The following is a 20716-nucleotide window of genomic DNA, read 5'->3' as shown; positions in this document are numbered from 1 at the left end:
CCCATTGTTGTTAATATTAATTATATTAGTCTTTAGTCACCATTTACCCTTTTAGTGGAGATTGAAGCAAAATATGCATTAAACATATCAGACCTCTGGAGATCATCAGTTCTTGGCTCTCCTTCCTTGCTATACAGAGGACCCACACTATTCTGAACTCTGTTTACCATTACCAATCTAGCCCCTCTTTGAACTGGAATTTTTACAAAAGATAAGCAGTATTTTGAAGACTTTTCATTGAAATTAAGACTTCAGAGGTCTTGTAGGCAACACTTATTACCGCAGTGTTGCTAATATGCTGTATATGGAAGCTAGGGGCCAAATTCAGCCTTGGCATACGCAAGTTGCATTATAGTGAAGACAGTTGAATTGTGCCTGCTTTGACCGGGACTGAATTTACCCTACATCCTTACCAGTTAGGTTTGTCTTTGTCCTCTAATACATTTCACTATCACAATCTAACGAATCATGTTTAAAAAGAGAGTGCTTAGATATTTAGGCAATTTTTTCTCTGTATTAATGCATCTTGAGTCTCCGGGTTAATTCCTATAATAAAGCTAATTCTGAAAGATAAGAGAGCCCTTCATCAATATAATCTTTATTCTTTTTAATAATTTGTTATGTTAAATCCTAAAAAAAAAAAAAATGAAAAATCTGACTTGCCTAATAGGGTCCTTACATATCTACCATAAAGATGCTTGTTCCAATGGCCAACAAAAATGGTTCAATCATTACAGTTGCCAAAAATGCAACTAAGGTTAACAAACATAGGGGTAACCTCTGTTCCAGTCTAATCTATTTAGAATCTTAGATATGTTAATGATGTGTGTGGTATAAGAGCCTTGGGGTCCTTACAATCAATACAAATTGCAGACACATATCCAAGAGCAGAATTGGCTCTTAATTTTTTGTTTTATGATTTTTGGGTTGCATATGTTGCTATATTGCATCAAGTTCATGGAGGCAAGCCCTTTGTCTCATTTGATGAGTTAATGAATGGCAAGCAGGAACATAAATGTCCTGTGCACAAACTTGCCATGTGGACACTGCCACCAGCACTCTTAATGCATAGTAGCAGTGTCCCTGTGTCAAGTCAGTGCATGGAAGCTGGTGTGCTATAGATTCATACCCTGGCTTGCTGCATGCTAACTCACCGAGTAGACAAGCCCACCCTAGTCCCTTTCTGTGCTGATGAGGGCATGGCTACACTTGCGAGTTAGAGTACATTAAAGCAGCCCTGGGCACCCTAACTCACGACGCGTCCACACTGGCAAGGTACGTAGAAATCCTGGACTCTGCTGCTGGAGCGCTTCTGGTAATCCACCTTGACAAGAAGCATAACGCTTGCTGCGTCCTGGCTGGAGCACCGCCACACCAGTGTTAATGTGCTCAGATCGGCCTCCAGAAGTGTCCCACAATGCCTGTTTTAGCCACTCTGGTCATCACTTTGAACTCTACTGCCCTGCCCTCAGGTGACCAACCATCAGACCTGCCCTTTAAATTGTCTGGGAATTTTGAAAATCCCCTTCCTGTTTGCTCAGCCAAGGGTGGAGTGCTCTCAGCGAATCTTTCCAGGTGACCATGCCTCCACGCGCCAGGCGATCCCCAGTATGGAGCAATGGTAAGGTGTTGGACCTCATCAGTGTTTGGTGGGAGGAAATTGTCCAGTCCCAGCTGCGCTCCAGCCGTAGGAATTACGATACCTTTGGGCAGATACCAAGGGACATGATGGAAAGGGGTCATGTCCGGTACACACTGCAGTGCAGGGTTAAAGTGAAGGAGCTGCAGAATGCCTACCACAAAGCCCGTGAGGCAAACAGCCACTCCAGTGCTGCCACCCGACCTGCCCTTTCTACAAAGAGCTGGACGCGATACTTGGGGGTGACCCCACCTCCATTCCGAGGACCACCATGGACGCTTCAGAGCCCAGTTCATCAAGGCAGGAGGAGGAGAAGGAAACCAGGAGCGAGGGTGCTGAGGAGGAGGGAGACACCCCAGCATCCCTAGATGCATGCAGCCAAGAGCTGTTCTCAAGCTAGGAGGAAGGTAGCCAGTTGCAGCGGCCAGTGCTTGGGGAAGGACAAACGCCAGAGGAGGTGTCCGGTAAGCAGCTTTTATTTTGGGAAGGAAGTTGTACAGTGTGGGCTCTTGGGGCGAGAAGGGTTAGGGCAGCATGCATGCCTAGATGCAGAATAGGGCATTGCTGTGATCTCTCACATCTCGGTAATCGGCCTCAGTGATCTCTTCAAAGGTCTCATGCAGAACTGGGCAATGTGCTTGCACAGGTTAGAATCATAGAATCTCAGGGTTGGAAGGGACCTCAGGAGGGCATCTAGTCCAACCACCTGCTCAAAGCAGGGCCAATCCCCAACTAAATCATCCCAGCCAGGGCTTTGTCAAGCCTGACCTTAAAAACTTCTAAGGAAGGAGATTCCACTATCTCCCTAGGTAACGTGTTCCTGTGTTTATCACCCTCCTAGTGAAAAGGTTTTTCCTAATATCCAACCTAAACCTCCCCCACTGCAACTTGAGACCATTCCTCCTTGTTCTGTCATCTGTTACCACTGAGAGCAGTCTAGATCCATCCTCTTTGGAACCCCCTTTCAGGTAGTTGAAAGCAGCTATCAAATTCCCCCTCGTTCTTCTCTTCTCTTCTCTTCTCTTCTCTTCTCTTCTCTTCTCTTCTCTTCTCTTCTCTTCTCTTCTCTTCTCTTCTCTTCTCTTCTCTTCTCTTCTCTTCTCTTCTCTTCTGCAGACTAAACAATCCCAGTTCCCTCAGCCTCTCCTCATAAGTCATGTGTTCCAGTCCCCTAATGTTCCTTGGGAGAGCTACTGTGCTCCTTATCCCAGTCAGGCTAACATGCGCCACTGCCGTGAGGCAGGGGGACCATTGCTGCACACAGCAAGCTGCATATGGGCCAGGGTGGAAGTTACATTGTAGTAAAGACCCTCCCTTCCTTCCCAGTTCACCCTCAGCGGTGAGATATCTTCCAGGATGAACTCATGTGGAGACAGTGTTAAGTATGGGGGCCCCCTGCAGCTGTTAGCTCTCCCCAAGGCACAGAAACCAGAGGACAGAACAGCTGTGAAACAATCAGTCTTCCTTACCCCTGTGCTTACCATTTTGGGGCTCCCGGGGGTTGTGTGTGCTCGCTTTGGGATGGGCAATTTCTGCTATTGTGTACACTGTGCTTGTCTTTAAGTATGGGTGAATCATTGCTGTGTCTGGTGTGAACAATGCTGTCTCTGTTAAGTGTTGCATTTTGGCTTTACAGATGCAACCTTAAGATCTCAGCTGTCCGTGTTATCACCGGCCGAAAGACTCCAAAGAATTAGGAAGAGACCACGTAGAAGCAAAGAGGACATGCTGCATGAAGTAATGCAGCAGTCCCTTAATGAAAAATCAAAAAGCACAGGAGTGGCGGGAGAGTGAAAGAGTCCGCCAGCAGAATGCAGATCGCCGGCACCAAAGCACGGAGCAGCTGCTAAGCATTATGGAGTGCCAAGCGGACTCGATACAGGCGCTTGCAGCAATGCAGGCGGAGCACTACCAGGCCTGCCCCCCCCCCCCCCGCAGCCCTTGTCCCAAAACTCTTTCCCTTGTGCCCTCATGTCACCTCCAGCCCACTTCCCTCCCCCCCTCCGGGTTCTTATCGCCACCAGCTGCCTCCAACACCTCCATCATCATCCAGCCCTGCAAACTACAACCCTTACCTACTCCACTCAACCCCCATCACCATGCATTTTAGCCAGCCTGAAGTGCAGCACTCCTACATTTCTTGCACTGATGAAACTGCATAAGTGTTAAAGCAATGGTGGGAGAATCTCGTTAAAAAAAATCAGTATAATTACATCCCTCAAGACTCAACAATTTTACATATGAGCATGCTGAAATGTGGTTTAGAGCCCTTGCTTCCCTTAGGGACTCCTTGATTAATTATAGATAACTGTAGAGGTTACACCTAGTTTGGTGAATGGGTTTTGCCAAAGCAAACCTCCAAGCTGACCCAAAAGTGGAACCAGAATAATTTGTTTTTATGATCATGTTCTGTTATAACAGGATTCTGGAAAGCCTTCTGTAGCTTTCGGACATTTATTCTTGATTTCAGGAGAAGTTACAAAATATAGTTGAATGATTCCTGTGTTTTACTTTTCATGGTGGTGTTCTTAGGAGGACTGGAGTTTGGGAAGGGAAAGCATAAACACCTAACAAGTAAAAACGAAAAAAATAAATCCATTTATTTAACTAGGCATTTATATCACATTCATCAGCATGGAATCTGAGTCTGTATTACTGACTGTTTCTGTACTAAATCCAAAGTGTAATTCCTGCTTATGTTCATTTTTTCTTCTAAATTCAGGAACTGAAAGGTGAAACCTGGGAGTATCCCTCCAGCGTGATGTGTTTTATTGATGGCCAACTGCTGGGAAGTGAACAAGAATTGCTCAAGTGGGCTTATGACAAGTGGAACTACCAAGATTTTAAACCTGTGGCACTTTACCAAGCTATTACTGAGGATTTTTACACCAAACATATGCAAAATAGCAAGGCAGGTCACACTGGTTTCTAAAAGGAAATTGTAGGGTCTGTTACCAGTTATATGCTATCTAATTGTAATTATTTGATGTGAATTATCAATGGGTTGCTTGTTTGCTTGCAATTTGGTGGGTAGTGTGGTCTTGAGGAGGGGATAAGAGGAATTGATACTTTCTAGACATGACTTCTTAGATCCATCCATATAAATCTGCAGTATGGTTGCCACTCAGTTTTTGACCTCTTGATTTGCACTCTGTGTCTAAGACCACAGAGTTACAGTGAAGTTCATGCTGCTGTCATACTAAAGGACTGCCTGCCCTACCTGTGCTCTCTTCCCTATCTTTTGCTTCCTGGGCAAAATGGCAAGCCCAACAAGAAATGAAAGGAGACAACTGCACTGTAGTGCTTAGTTCCTCTCCTCCCTCCCACCACCACATGGACAGCAAAGAGAAATAATCACTGGAATCCCACCAGAGTTATGGAAAAGAAGAGTTATCTCCATACTCAGGGAATGGAGAAAGGAGATGGGAGATTTTGTTTCTCCCAGCAGCCAAGAGGGGAGGGAAATTGTGGAAAGCCACCTCCTACTAGTAGCGAAGAGGAAGGAGAGAATGTCCCCTCTCAGCAGCCAGGGAATATAGACTGAATAGAGCTGGTCAGACAGCTGCAGCAGCACAGGAGCTAGCAAACAGAGCTGTAAACGGGAGTTTGTATTGTGATGCTTGTTTGGGGTTTGTTTTTGCTGGGGGGGTGGTCTTTTTGGTATGGCTTGTGTTTCCCAGATTAAGAGGACTTAGGTGGGAAGGCTATGACGGATACGGAGGCAGCTGTGGGAGTGACTCCTGTAGTGGAAGACACCAATGAGGATGACTGTATATGGGAGCTGTGGTATGTACATGATCCTGGAGGGGGGACCTGGTAAGAGTTTTTTTCTGCATGAAATGCCATCTGGTAGAGCTGATGGAGGAAAAGATCCGAGGTTTGGAGATGCAGGTGGAAAGTCTGGTTGAGTTTTAGGAAGGGGTTTGAGCAGATGATGGAGCAAAGACATGAGGTATCTGAAGGGAAAAGCTCAGACTTACAGATGGAAGCAGGGCTGGGGAATTTTGAGGGGAGACTGGGTGAGGAAAGTGGTCAGTGGAAGCATGTGACTAAAAGAACCAGGCAGAGGAAAAGACGGGCTAGTGAAGGAGAAATAGAGCTTAGGAACAGGTTTGCAGAGTTGGAAAATGAAGAAGGGGCTCAGCAGGTAGTTGCTGAAGGTGGAAGGGCAAGGAAGAAGAGAAGAGAGGCTAGCCCTATAGGAAAAGGGGAAGAGTCAAGGGAGACTACACCAAATATGAGCCCCAGGAGGATACAGGATGGGTTGAAGAGGATTATAAGGGAAAATAGGAATGGAAAGAACTTGCAGCCAGAGGGAAAGGGGAGAGACTGGAGAATAGCACTGTCACCAGGAAAAGGCAGGCCTATGTGATAGGGGACTCTTTATTGAGAAGACTAGACAGGCCTGTAACTAGAGCTGATCCAGAGAATAGAAGGGTGTGCTGTCTTCCGGGTGCTAAGATACGGGATGTAGACCTGAGGTTGAAAAGGATCCTAAAGGGAGCGGGAAAGAATCGCCTAATTATCCTTCATGGGAACAAATGATACGGCTAGATTCTCGCTGGAAAGTATTACGGGAGACTATGCTAGGCTGGGGAAGACGCTTAAGGAAATTGAGGCTCAGGTTATCTTTAGTGGGATCCTGCCTGTCCTAGAGAAGGGCAACAAAGGTGACAAGATTATGACTATCAACAGATGGCTTAGGCAGTGGTGCTGTAAGAAGGGCTTTGGGATGTATGGCCACTGGGAGGCATTCATGGACAGAGGACAGGTCTCTCGGGATGGACTTCATCTGAGTAGGGAAGGAAATAGACTCCTAGGATGGAGGCTGGCACAACTGGTAAAGAGAGCTTTAAACTAGGAATTTGGGGGAAGATGGTTGGGAGATGTCCAGGTAATCTCCATGCCAGATTTTAGCATTGAGAGGGAAGAAGATGAAGTAAGAAAGGATATAGCCGTGGGTAGGAGAATGTATATAAGGAGCGAGGGCAGTGTGGCTACTAGTCTAATAGGTTATACTGGCTGTAGAATGACTGTGCCTAATAGGGTACAAAATGCGAGGAGGCCAAACAGCAAAAATTAAGATGTTTGTACATCAATGCGAGGAGCCTAGGTAACAAAATGGAGGAACTAGAGCTACTGGTGCAGGAAGTGAAACCAGATATTATAGGGATAACAGAAACATGGTGGAATAGTAGTCATGACTGGACTACAGGTATTGAAGGGTATGTGCTGTTTAGGAAAGACAGAAATAAAAGTAAAGGTGGTGGAGTAGCATTGTATATCGATGAGGTAGAATGTAAAGAAATAAGAAGCGATGCAATGGATAAGACAGAGTCCGTCTGGGCAAAAATTACATTGGGGAAGATAACTAGTAGAGCCTCTCGTACTATAGTGCTTGGGGTGTGCTATAGACCTCCGGGATCTAATTTGGATATGGATAGAGCCCTTTTTAATGTTTTTAATCAAGTAAATACTAATGGAAACTGTGTGATCATGGGAGACTTTAACTTCCCAGATATAGACTGGAGGACCAGTGCTGCTAATAATAGGGCTCAGATTTTCCTAGATGCGATAGCTGATGGATTCCTTCATCAAGTAGTTGCTGAACCGACTAGAGGGGATGCCATTTTAGATTTAATTTTGGTGAGTAGTGAGGACCTCATAGAAGAAATGGTTGTAGGGGATAATCTTGGCTCAAGCGATCATGAGCTAATTCAGTTCAAACTGAACGGAAGGATTAACAAAAATAAATCTGCAACCAGGGTTTTTGATTTCAAAAGGGCTGACTTTCAAAAATTAAGGAAATTAGTTAGGGAAGTGGATTGGACTGAAGAATTTATGGATCTAAAGGTAGAGGAGGCCTGGGATTACTTTAAATCAAAGCTGCAGAAGCTATCGGAAGCCTGTATCCCAAGAAAGGGGAAAAAATTCATAGGCAGGAGTTGTAGACCAAGCTGGATGAGCAAGCATCTTAGAGAGGTGATTTAAGAAGAAGCAGAAAGCATACAGGGAGTGGAAGATGGGAGGGATCATCAAGGAAAGCTACTTTATTGAGATCAGAACATGTAGGGATAAAGTGAGACAGGCTAAAAGTCGAGTAGAGTTGGACCTTGCAAAGGGAATTAAAACCAATAGTAAAAGGTTCTATAGCCAGATAAATAAGAAGAAAACTAAGAAAGAAGAAGTGGGGCCACTGAACACTGAGGATGGAGTGGAGGTTAAAGATAATCTAGGCATGGCCCAATATCTAAACAAATACTTTGCCTCAGTCTTTAATAAGGCTAAAGAGGATCTTGGGGATAATGGTAGCATGACAAATGGGAATGAGGATATGGAGATAGATATTACCATATCTGAGGTAGAAGCGAAACTGAAACAGCTTAATGGGACTAACTCGGGGGGGCCCAGATAATCTTCATCCAAGAATATTAAAGGAATTGGCACCTGAAATTGCAAGCCCATTAGCAAGAATTTTTAATGAATCTGTAAACTCAGGAGTTGTACCGAATGATTGGAGAATTGCTAATATAGTTCCTATTTTTAAGAAAGGAAAAAAAGTGATCCGGGTAACTACAGGCCAGTTAGTTTGACATCTGTAGTATGTAAGGTCCTGGAAAAAATTTTGAAGGAGAAATTAGTTAAGGACATTGAAGTCAATGGTAAATGGGACAAAATACAACATGGTTTTACAAAAGGTAGATCGTTCCAAACCAACCTAATCTCCTTTTTTGAAAAAGTAAGATTTTTTAGATAAAGGAAATGCAGTGGATCTAATTTACCTAGATTTCAGTAAGGCGTTTGATACCATGCCACATGGGGAATTTATTAGTTAAATTGGAGAAGATGAGGATCAATATGAACATCAAAAGGTGGATAAGGAATTGGTTAAAGGGGAGACTGCAACGGGTCCTACTGAAAGGCGAACTGTCAGGCTGGAGGGAGGTTGCCAGTGGAGTTCCTCAGGGATCGATTTTGGGACCAATCTTTTATTTAATCTTTTTATTACTGACCTTGGCACAAAAAGTGGGAGTGTGCTAATAAAGCTTGCAGATGATACAAAGCTGGGAGGTATTGCCAATTCAGAGAAGGATCGGCATATTATACAGGAGGATATGGATGACCTTGTAAATTGGAGTAATAGTAATAGGATGAAATTTAATAGTGAGAAGTGTAAGGTTATGTATTTAGGGATTAATAACAAGAATTTTAGTTATAAATTGGGGACACATCAATTAGAAGTAACGGAACAGGAGAAGGACCTTTGAGTATTAGTTGATCATAGGATGATTATGAGCTGCCAATGTATATAGCTGTGAAAAAAGCTAATGCAGTTTTGGGATGCATCAGGAGAGGCATTTCCAGTAGGGATAAGGAGGTTTTAGTACCATTATAAAAGGCACTGGTGAGACTTCACCTAGAATACTGTGTGCAGTTCTGGTCTCCCACGTTTAAAAAGGATGAATTCAAACTGGAGCAGGTACAGAGAGGGGCTACTAGGATGATCCGAGGAATGGAAAACTTGTCTTATGAAAGGAGATTAAGGAGCTTGGTTTGTTTAGCCTAACTAAAAGAAGGTTGAGGGGAGATATGATTGCTCTCTATAAATATATCAGAGGGATAAATACAGGAGAGGGAGAGGAATTATTTAAGCTCAGCACCAATGTGGGCACAAGAACAAATGGGTTTAAACTGGCCACCAGGAAGTTTAGACTTGAAATTAGATGAAGGTTTCTAACCATCAGAGGAGTGAGGTTTTGGAATAGCCTTCCAAGGGAAGCAGTGGGGGCAAAAGATGTATCTGGCTTTAAGATTCTACTTGATAAGTTTATGGAGGAGATGGTATGATGGGATAATGGGATTTTGGTAAGTAATTGATCTTTAAATATTCAGGGTAAATAGGCCTAATCCCCTGAGATGGGATATTAGATGGATGGGATCTGAGTTACCCAGGAAAGAATCTTCTGTAGTATCTGGCTGGTGAATCTTGCCCATATGCTCAGGGTTTAGCTGATCGCCATATTTGGGGTCGGGAAGGAATTTTCCTCCAGGGCAGATTGGAAGAGGCCCTGGAGGTTTTTCGCCTTCCTCTGTAGCATGGGGCACGAGTCACTTGAGGGAGGCTTCTCTGCTCCTTGAAGTCTTTAAACCACGATTTGAGGACTTCAATAGCTCAGACATAGGTGAGGTTTTTCGTAGGAGTGGGTGGGTGAGATTCTGTGGCCTGCGTTGTGCAGGAGGTCAGACTAGATGATCAGAATGGTCCCTTCTGACCTTAGTATCTATGAACCTATGAATGAAAACTGCTGAAATGCCAAAGAAAGAAATGCTCTTGTGAAATTTCATCTAGGACCAAAATCAAAAGTGCTACAAATATCATGAGTAAACCTATTCTCTTGAGATTTCCAAACCAGTTTTGTAGACTCAGAATATGTCTACACTGCAGCTGGGAGCAAGCCTCCCGCTCTGGGTAGATAGATTCATCCTAGCAGGGTTTAAGCTAGCAGGCTAAAAATAGCAGTATGGATGTTGCAGCTCAAGCTGGCGCTTGGGCTCTCAAGTCTACACAACTCCCTAGGCTTGGCAGTCCAAACTCCAACCTGAGATGCCTGAGTGTCCATACTGCTATATTTAGTGAATTAATTCGAGCCCCGCTAGGGTGAGTCTGTCTACCTAAGCTGGGAGGCTTGCTTCCAGCTGCTATGTAGACATACCCTCGAGGGGTGAAATCCTGGCTCTATCAAAGTCAGTGGCAAAAACTGACTTCAGTGGGGCCATGGTTTCATCCAGGATGTCCAGATAAGTTTCAGATAAGCGGCTGAACTTTTCAATGCTTTTCCAAAAACTATGATGTTTGATTGATGGGTTAATTTTTGCGAATGTTTCTGGAAAATCTAATTCAGTTGTCATACATTTTTTTAAAGTTTTTTTTCCTAGCAGAGATCAATTTATCCTAAAAAATGCTGAATTATTAAGTTTGCTTCTTGCTGACTGGAATTTAATTATTTACCTCCTTATATCTGACCAGTGATCAGCCATCCAGCAAAATGATTCCATTTGGTATAGCAATCAGTGTTGCTATGGATTAACTGGTTGTGATCTTACATAGGCATCAGTGAACCTGCACCTGCTTACACCAGTGATGAAATGGGCCCAGCCTGATGTCTCCTAGTGCAACATAATGTTTTTTTGTCCAAGAATGATCTGAAACTTACTAAATATTTTTGTTTCAACAAAATACTAGATTATATAGCTAATATTTTATTATTTCTAAAAGCTGTTTTGATACCTAATTATGGGTCTATTTTAGATGTTCGTTATAAAAAGAAACCTGAGACCATTTTACTGAGCAGCTAAACGGTCTTACATCAGAATAGTGAACACTAAGAAGATTTTGACTTTTTTTTTTTTAAACTGGATTTTTTTCCTGATTTAAACAGCATGTGTTTGTGTACATGGATATAGCTATTCAGGAGCAGCCCACAGGCACCTTGTTATTTGAGGTAAGATATAGGAAAAAAAGAGCAAACATAAGGCCCTGTCTTGTAGCCCTTATTCTCATGAGAAAGGGCTGCAGGATCTGACCTTTTTGAAGTTATTTACAAACTTACTTCCCTTCATTTTGCAGCTCTATTCTGATATGTGCCCCAAAACCTGTGAGAATTTTCGCTCTTTGTGTACAGGAGAAGCAGGGACTTCTCGCAGTGGTCTGGAGCTTACTTATAAAGAGTCAGTTTTTCATCGATTAGTAAAAAATGGCTGGATACAAGGAGGAGGTGGGTTTAAAAACATCTGTAAATCTGGTGTAATTCTGATTTTGGATGGAATAATCAGCATGAAAATTAGATTTTGTCCAACAAAATAAAGCTGAATTTAGAGATGTAAATAATTTGTGATGGACAAGGTTTTAACTGAGGTGTATAGACAACAAAAAGCAGTGTCTTCTCTCTTCGTGATCTTGTACCCTAATTATAGGCAAATCATGGATAAGAAATCAATAGTCCATATTATTATTATTTGTTTAATTAGCCAAAAGTTTTTCACAAGGCTCTTTGGCAAGAAATTAGGAAATTAGCTAGAAACATTTAAACACTCTGAAAATCCATAAGAAACATCCTGTGTGTTTTGTATAGATATTACTTTACATAAGCATGTAACCAGTCATAGATATCCAGAGGTTTTGGTGACATGGAGTATATTTGAAATCGGGGTTGTGCATGAAAAGCGTCATTATGAATCTAGGGGAATAGCTTAGTAAAGGATGAGTAATCCAAGAAAACAGAGCATTGCAATAAAAGTAAACATAGTTAGGTGTGTTTGAAGAGATTTCCTTCAGTTCTTCCTCTGTTTCTCTTCTCACCTCCCTGCATCTCTTCCCTGTGTTTCCTTCCTACTCCAAACATTCTTTACTTAATACTGTTTTAAGATCAGATTTCCAAGACATCCTTTTTGCTTTCCCCAAGTAACTCAGAGATACATATGAGGTCCAGAAGAGTAACTTAAAATAATTGGCTTACTTATGAGGAGGATTTCCTTTTACCTGACTGGCATATACAAGAGTTTAAATAAACTAACAACTGTTTGTTTTTTGTTTTTTAAACTCTTTTCAATTGTGTTTTTATATGTTTCCTATACTTGTCAGCTTTGTGTAATGGCTGGGAGTTTACTGAAGGCTTGCTGGCCCTGACTTGCTATATTATCAGATCCTTATTTTCATCATCCCTTGTTCTAAGCAGAGGTAATTTTATGGATACAGGGCGTATTCACTGTGGCACATTTTCATATACTGAAATCTGTTTCTTAAGACTAGTACCTCAGTCCAGCAACACTCTTGAAGTATATTACTAAACATTGGAAACTAGGTACGCAGGTACTTGTATTAGCACAGCAGCAAGAAGGTGTGTGTGTGTGTGTGTGTGTGTATATATATGTTTTTTATTGTACAGTATATATGGATTAGTTATTTCTGGAAACACCACCTCTTGGAGCGAGAGATTAATTCATTCTGCAATTTCAGTAAGGCCCCAATCCTGCAGTTGATAGCATGCAGGCAGACTGTTGCACCTGTGTGGAGACCATTGCATTCAAACCAGGTTCCATACAGGTGCAGCAGTCCACTTGCATATTATCAATTGGAGAATCGGGACCCATGTCCTTGACCTCTGATGAAACTGCCCAATGAAAGTGCCCATTAATGCCAGTGGTGAACATTTGTATTCTGTCACTTTTGTCTAATCACATACAGACATAACAGCTGGAAGAGGAGACAGTGGTGAGTCAATTTATGGACCCACTTTTGAAGGTATATTTAAATTTCCTTATCTTACCAGGCATAAGCCAAACTTCAGGCAAATAACTGGATTTGCATTGAAGTATTCTCAGGTTTAGTTAGTGTTTTTTTTTTCCTTCCTTTTCATCACTTACATCTCAGCAGCGGTTTCAGACTTTCTCGTACCAGTCAGAATTATTCTCTATTTGTTATTAACATAGTTCTCCTGGCAGACTGGTTTAGTGGGTTGATTTTCTGATTGGTAATCCTGGCTCTGCTACTGACTCATTATGTGATTTTCAGTTTCACCTGTCTGTGTCCGTTTTCTCCACCTGTAAAATAAGGATAATACTTAACCTACCTGAGAGGAATGTTACGAACATTCATGCTTGTAAAAGGGCTTTGAAAATTTGAAGCACTATAATGGGTAAATGTTAAGTATGGGTTCTGTGCTTCCACTGATACCACATATTCATTTGTGATAATTCTCAGGATGGCTAGGACTGTGAAAAACCTTGTTACCCCCCTACCTCCAGCAGTAGAAAGACTTCCTGGTGCTTAACTGGGTGTCAGCTCCTTGACATCATCAGCCTGTTAGCCACCCAAACAATCTCTCAGGGCTCTGCCAGCCCTTACTGTCCCTGACAGCTGTAACCAGTAGATGCACCCCAGTCCCCAAGCCCTTTCAAGCATTTCCCTGTATTGTTCAGCCCCTTATTTACTGAACACTAACAGTAATACTGTGCCTGCTGTCCCTTATACACACCAGCTTCCACAGTTCAACTCAGGATCAGCTCTTTGTGTAATACCAGAGCACCGAGATATTTTTATAGCAAAAACAATCATAAATTTATTATCAAAGACCAAGATATAAGAGATGGTGATTAAGAATAATGGATATAGAAGGATTACATATAAATCAAAATAAGTACATGCTTTTTATAGACTAAACTTAATACTAATCTCCTGAATAAAGCAGTCTGATCTCACCCAAAGGCTTTTTCAGCATTTCCTACCAAAGCTGGTTGAGATCCCATTTTTATGAATGTAAATGCACTGTCTGTTTACTTCCAAGGTGCAGGATAAAAGGGTCTCCTTGCCTTATGCTTGTATCCTAAAGTTCTTGGTCTGTCCTCAGTGACAACAGAACCCATCTCTTGTTTTTTCTATTTATTTCACATTCTCCTGTTGACTTTGTATTAAATGACTTCCCCGTTATTTACAATGCTTACTTTTATCTTTGGACCAACAGAAACAGGTGAATGAACATTCTTTGTCTGGCAGAAACCTGTTTGTCTACTCTCCCTTAATACAGACTTTAGGAACATGTTTTTAGTGTAAATACATAACTTTTTAAATAGTATATGTACATACATTTTATGACAATATTCATAACCAATGGGGCACCAGCTTTCTTTTAAGACCTCACATGATTTTCTTCATGGATAAATACTATGAAAGAGGTGCACTAAGTATAGTGAGTTTGTCAAGCCTGTTAGTTGCTGTTACAGAACAGCAAAACCTTTGCCAGCTGGCACCAATGGGCCTCTGTGTTGCATCATTATACTGGGATGGTTTAAATATGCTGAAATTAATGGAAGTTTCCCATTTTTGCAGAGTGAAAATCAAGTATCAGGCAGCTTTAGAGTCTTAGGACCAGATTTTGATCTCATTTATACAGCATTATTACTCCCTCTGACGTTATGGAGTTACTCCTGATTTATACCAGGATGGGATCAGAGTTAGACCCTTAGTCTCTCAACTCTGTGAGAATCTAGAATTACCGAACAGGAGCTACAGATCATAACATCAAACCAAAGGTGCAAGCCCCTATAATCATAAAGAGTAATAAAAAGAATAATAATAAAATTGTCAATGGCAGAGCAATATTTAAGAAAAACAATTCAAATAAACAGTCAAAGCAGCAATTTAAAGGGGGGAGGGTCTGTTTAGATTAACAATTACTCATAAAGATATTTTAGGACAGTTAAGGCCAGCTGGGAACTAGTCTATATTCTCTTACATAAAGTGTCCTTACTGCCAGTATTGCAAATTGTCACATTTCAGCAACTGGCCGTCAGCCAACAGTTCAGAACTGCCAAGTATGACTGCATGCAGAGTAGTTGCAGCCGTGTTGGTCCCAAGATATTAGAGAGACAAGGTGGATGAGGTAATAGCTTTTATTGGATCAACTTCTGTTAGTGAGAAAGACAAGCTTTTGAGCCGCACAACACTATTCTAGAAGTTGGTCCAATAAAAGATATTACCTCACCCACCAAGTGTAACTGCAGTCTTTATTTTCAAAGACAGTTAAGCTTTCACTGACAAAGTGATTTGCACCTTGAAACTGCAAGACTAAGCAAAAGGGCTAAAGTTTGCATTTAAACTATATCCAGGTAATTGGACTGTTTTTAAGAAACATATGAATTACTGCCATGGTGCTGCCTTGCTGGAAAGTAGCATAGACATGCAGGAAAGTTTAATTTTCAATGATATGAAAGTTCCTGTAAACAAGTGATTCCAACAAAGCCTGCAAACATTTCTCAGAGTCCCTGTCGCTTTCCCTCAGGGAGCACTGCACATTCTCTTACCCAATTTTTGGTAGGCAAAGTCAGAGAGTGGCCTGTCCTCCCTCCAACATCACATGCACCTGGAGTACTGTGAAGCATAGATCCTCAGAACACAGGAGTTTCAGCAAGAAAGTAACATGTTTCTTGGGGAAACCATCAATCAGGTCTATAAGCTAAATCGATGGAAACCAAAACATTTTACAGGTTTCAGAGTAGCAGCCGTGTTAGTCTGTATTCGCAAAAAGAAAAGGACTACTTGTGGCACCTTAGAGACTAACGAATTTATTTGAGCATAAGCTTTCGTGAGCTACAGCGCACTTCATCGGATGCATTTGTGTTTTCCACCAAATGCATCCGATGAAGTGAGCTGTAGCTCACGAAAGCTTATGCTCAAATAAATTCGTTAGTCTCTAAGGTGCCACAAGTACTCCTTTTCTTTTTGCAAAACATTTTAATAACACGTGCTAGAAATCTTCATCTGATTCCTCTTTCTCACCCACACTGCATAGATATCTTATACAGACTATACTGGAACACTACCAGCTGTGCATCTGCTATTCATTATATGTTCTCTTTCAGTGCACCTGCTCCAGAGCTGTTCTGGAAACTGTGAGCTTTCATGCTGGCAGGAACAATCTGGGCAATCCTAAAACAAACAGCAGTGTGCATTGGGCAGCCCCAGCAGGGAGAGTGTGCCCCTGAGGCACAACCTCTGTTGTTGCTCTTCCTGGACTGCTGTAGCTCCACACTGCTCTGTGCAGGACTGTGGCATAAATGTTTTATAGTGCTTTACATATACAACATGCTGTACCAATGTTAATCCTCACAATATCCATGTGAGATAAGTAGTGTGTTCTCCATTTTACAGATAGGGAAAAACTAAGAGAGGTTAAGTGACTAGCCCAAGGCCACACAGCAAGACACTGGCAGAGTCAGGATTAGAATTAGAGGATTTAGTGATTTGCAACTCTGTGTTTGTTCCTCCAGACAAATCCAGTACCTGTCATTTGTTATCTTGGAGAAAAGCTTGTCTTTTATCCCTCTTGTAACTCTATTTGAGACAGCAGTAGATATTCTAGGATTAGGAAAGTAATTTAATTTTAAGATGGACTTAATTTGAGTACTGTCAACCTTATAATTGTCCCTAAAAGGAATTTTATTACACTCTTTCACACAACATAAATACTGAATCTTCAAAAGAGAAGACTGTCCATATTAAACCCTCTTTTAAAATTAAAAGATAATCATTGTTTTCAGTCCTTTATAAAGGTACTCACTCAGATATGGAATGTGATGATTATATGGCTTTCCTATTTTTGCTGTCTGAGAACAGTGACAGATGCTAAGATTCTATGAATTTCCACAGTTGACAAACATCCATTCGCTGCAATATTCTGTGAAATGAATGGGATGTTTCTACATTTCCCTGAAATTAGCTCAAAGTGCTGAGGTAATTACAGAGAACCACTTGGACTGAAGTGTCAATTTCTAAAACGAAGCCTAATCCAAAATTAGACTGTTCAAGTCATTACTGCAATTCACAAACAGCAGCATAGGAGCAACTGCTTCAGTTAGAATTTAATTGCCATTTTTATTAATTAGTTTGGGAAAACAGCCCTCAAATAGAGTAAGAATAATAAAACATGGAAGAAGAATACAATCCCTATTCATGTCTTCAGCCCAAATTTCCATCATTCCTTTTGAGTTTGTGGAGCACTTTCTTTGGGTTCCGGCTTACACAATATGACACATCAGCCTAAGCAACAAAGGGTCTTAGAGATGTTTCAGTTTGCAGATCTGTATCAATTCCGCCACAGACTACCTTGATTCACTTTCAATGTGGTCTTCACTTGAAGCTGCTCCCTTGCTGATCTTCCTCTTGCTGAATTCCCTCTCTTTGAAAATCATCATTGTCACCATCCCCCAAGCATATCTCACATTCCTTCTGTGACCTCCTGTCCACTGGCATTCATTCTCTGATGCTTTCCACCCTCTTTCTTTGGCCTCCCTCTTCTCAGCTGACTCAAGTTCATCAGCAACTCTTTTCTGTTCTGCACCCTGTTCCTTGGGCTCTCCCACTTCCAAAATGTGTTTTACACCTTGCATCCATTACTCTTCTGCACCACGGAATGGTTCTGGAGAAAGTCCAGGTACCACTCAGATTTCCTCAATTAAAAATCTGTTTTTCTTTGTGCTATGAGTGTACTTGCTAAACAACTCTCCATCTTCTCCATGATAGAACCGTCATCCTTCCGAAATCCTGCTGCAAATATCTAAATTACCTGCCACTCCAGCCATGTTCTACCCCTCAACTAATCCCCTCACCTTTCACAACAATCCTAAACAACTTGTCCTGGCCTTCAGGTCCCTGCATAATCTCCTGCCTACCTTTCTGCTCTGTTAGCTCTTCTCCCCATCCCTGCTGTAACTCCTTTGACTTCAGTTTGCTTTTTGTGCGCTCTTGTTAACTCTCCATATGCAGCAAAGAGCACTGAGTGAGTCTTGTAAATAAACATGCCAGTTACTGTAAGCTGTTCTGATAAAGTGCTTCTGTTTTATGTGGTTTAGTTAATTCTGTTTAAGCATGGCATTGTGTAATGTGTACTTTGTTGAGAAAAGTAAGGTCTTTGGTGACAATGGCTGCACTGGATTTTTGGATTTTCTCTGATCACTGCATATAACACTGAGAGGAGGTGGAAAGAAAATTGTAGCACTGGGTCTTTCTTATCATCCTCAACCCTTTGTAATGCCTAGTGCAGAAACTGCAGTAAGTCCAGTGTAATCGCCACTGCCAACTCTCTCCCTTTTTATCCCATCCCATAGCCCCAGCTGGCCTTTAATCATATAGTGCCCAGAACTTGGTATTCCCTAAAAATTAGCAACTGGAGGTTAAATGGAAGGTTAGAATGAGAGTCTTGGAGTCAACAGTTCTGGGTTCTACTTTTGGTTCTGCTGTCGACTTACCGTCTGACTCAGGACAAGTCATTATGGCACAGAACTATGGGGATTTAGCACCACTGAAAATCAGGCCATTCACTTCTAAGTGCTTCAGTTTCCTCATCCATAAAATAGGAATAATACTAACTAGCTTATACACTGTTGTTTCGCAAGTGCTCTGAGATCCTCAAATAAAAGATGCTATAGCAGAGTTATCATAATATTAAAGTCTGCAGCATGTTAGCAATTACATTTTGAATATTTATCACTAGGTTTTTTTTCCAGGATGATAACCCAAAATTATTTCTAAACCTCTTTCTAGGAAGCAGAATTTAGTGATCCAGAGTCAAAGGAAGCTATAATCCCCTTCATTTCCATTCACTAACTTGGGGAAAGTTGAAGGGCGACCTGCTGAAAGGCTTCCAATGTACAATATACAATAGGAAAGAAAGTAATAAGAATGGGGGAGAGGGGGAAGGAAGCCAGAGGCGAGAAAGGGGTTGTAGAAGAGATGGGGCTGTAGCAGTTGCAACAGTGAGTAAAAGGCAAACTAAATCTATGATTTATTACTGTAAACTTTCTAGATGAAAACTTTTCCATTCCTCACAACAAAAAGGGGATTCTTGGGATGGCCAACAAGGGACGTCACAGCAATGGTTCACAGTTTTATATCACACTACAGCCAGCTCCCTATATGGATAAAAAATATGTGGCTTTTGGGTATGTATACTACAGGTACATAATTTTAAAATGTTTTTAAAAAAATACTCCTGGTTATCTAAGATACCATTGTCCAAGACTGAGATTCATCTCTGAGAGGCACAGCACAGAACTCACAGCTCGGGGGTGGAGGGTTGAAGCCACTTTTGCACCCTCACAGTCCGAAGCTATGCCAGGGGCTGGAGAGGCTCCTGACAAAACATAAGGCAGGTCTGGGCCCTGTCTATGTCCAGGTCTATACAGTAGACTTTTGCTATCATAGCTGTGTTGTTCAGGGCTGTGATGAGGTGCTATTTCTGACATAGCTGAGCCAGCAAAAATCCCTAGTGTAGACAATTATACCTGCAAAACTGCCCTCTTACTGGTATAGTGTATTTCGCTCTGGCAGGCTAGAATAAGCTATACTGGAAAAAGTATAGTTATGCCAGTATAAACTACATCCTCACTAAAAGCACTTTCTCAGTTCAGCATACTAGTACAATTATACTTACAAACCACTCCTAACGCAGACCTGGCCTAAAAAAAAAAGCAGCCTCCTAAACATTGCAAAGATGTTCTGGGAAAGCAGCCTATAGCTGCCTCTGCACTGCTTGTGCCAGGGGAATCCTTCCCCAGCCAGAGCCAGGAGTGAAATCCTGGCCCCATTGAAGACAATGGCAAAACTCCCAGTGACTTCAATGGAGGCAGGATTTCACCCTTGGGCTTTTAAGATCCCTTTACCCAGCTAGCGGTTCCTAGCATAAAGAGACTGGAAGTGTGGGGAAGCATGAGACTCTCATGCCAGGGTGGTTATCATCTAATGCACCACAGAGGAGTACAGAATTTTAAAAGCAAAAAAAAAAGCATACCAATATAACATTAAAAAAAACCAAAACCTAAAAATGAGTTCTAACTGGATGTGTCTAAATCAGTGGCATCTGACTTTAATTCTACACTGGAGTTTCTTGTTGTCTTACCAGGAACTCCCTACTTTAAAAGCACAGGAAATTTCAAGCACTGCTCTTTTATATTGCCCAATGTATAAACATACTAGGAGCTTACTCCAGCAAGAGCAGAGAGTGGCCATAAGATGTCAAGAGGGCAGTTCAGCACTATATGGAGTTACCGTGCTATAAATTGGCACACCACTCCTTACACCTTGGCCTTCCACAGGTATACAACAGAATTCTGCAATAGCAATAGAAACTTTTACATTAAAATAGCTACAGCACACATCATTGGCCTGTCCTGGACACAAGTTCCACATCAGTGATCCATTCACAACCTTCTAACATGTCCTCCCCTCCTCCACAACACATGTGCCAAAGATAAGGTACTGAGTTCTCTACATGAACTGCTAGCAAACCCATATGTGCACAGATTAACACAGGGTCTTATAAGATTGAGCCCTACATATTGCAGCTCAGGACAGTTTAGACAGTGTAGAATTGTAAATTGTTGTATTGGTTTCATGATTCAGATTAATTAAGAAGAAAACTGACCTAAGACTTCAAAAAGTGTGTGTGTGTGTGAGAGAGAGAGAGAGACTAAACCATTTTAATTAAATGCACAACAATTTCTGACAATATTCTTCTTGACCTT

At 41.7% G+C, this 20716-nt stretch overlaps 2 protein-coding genes across 6 annotated transcripts in view; both read left to right on the top strand.

Annotated features, from left to right (window-relative positions):
* Positions 1-4493, top strand: part of ZBTB24 (zinc finger and BTB domain containing 24) — a 35192-nt gene extending 30699 nt beyond the window's left edge. For 2 of the 3 annotated variants that reach the window (XM_038394105.2, XM_043510798.1), the window contains one exon: positions 4362-4493. In XM_038394105.2, the coding sequence (XP_038250033.1) occupies positions 4362-4375 (14 nt within the window). In that variant the 3' untranslated portion in view covers positions 4376-4493. The remainder of the gene's footprint in view (positions 1-4361) is intronic. The other variant, XM_043510810.1, reaches the window with a different exon arrangement.
* Positions 1-20716, top strand: part of PPIL6 (peptidylprolyl isomerase like 6) — a 39373-nt gene that overhangs the window by 16582 nt on the left and 2075 nt on the right. For 2 of the 3 annotated variants that reach the window (XM_038394116.1, XM_038394113.2), the window contains exons 2-6: positions 4362-4550; positions 11080-11142; positions 11268-11415; positions 12885-12941; positions 19000-19135. In XM_038394116.1, coding sequence (XP_038250044.1) covers positions 4362-4550; positions 11080-11142; positions 11268-11415; positions 12885-12941; positions 19000-19135 — 593 coding nt within the window. Of the gene's footprint in view, positions 1-3327; positions 3377-4361; positions 4551-11079; positions 11143-11267; positions 11416-12884; positions 12942-18999; positions 19136-20716 lie in introns of those variants that run through there. The other variant, XM_043510815.1, reaches the window with a different exon arrangement.

Source organism: Dermochelys coriacea, chromosome 3, assembly GCF_009764565.3.
Source record: "Dermochelys coriacea isolate rDerCor1 chromosome 3, rDerCor1.pri.v4, whole genome shotgun sequence".
In the NCBI taxonomy this organism is placed as follows: Eukaryota; Metazoa; Chordata; order Testudines; family Dermochelyidae; genus Dermochelys; species Dermochelys coriacea.
The sequence above is the reverse complement of the archived record's forward strand: the minus strand, read 5'-3'. Positions and strand labels throughout refer to the sequence as shown.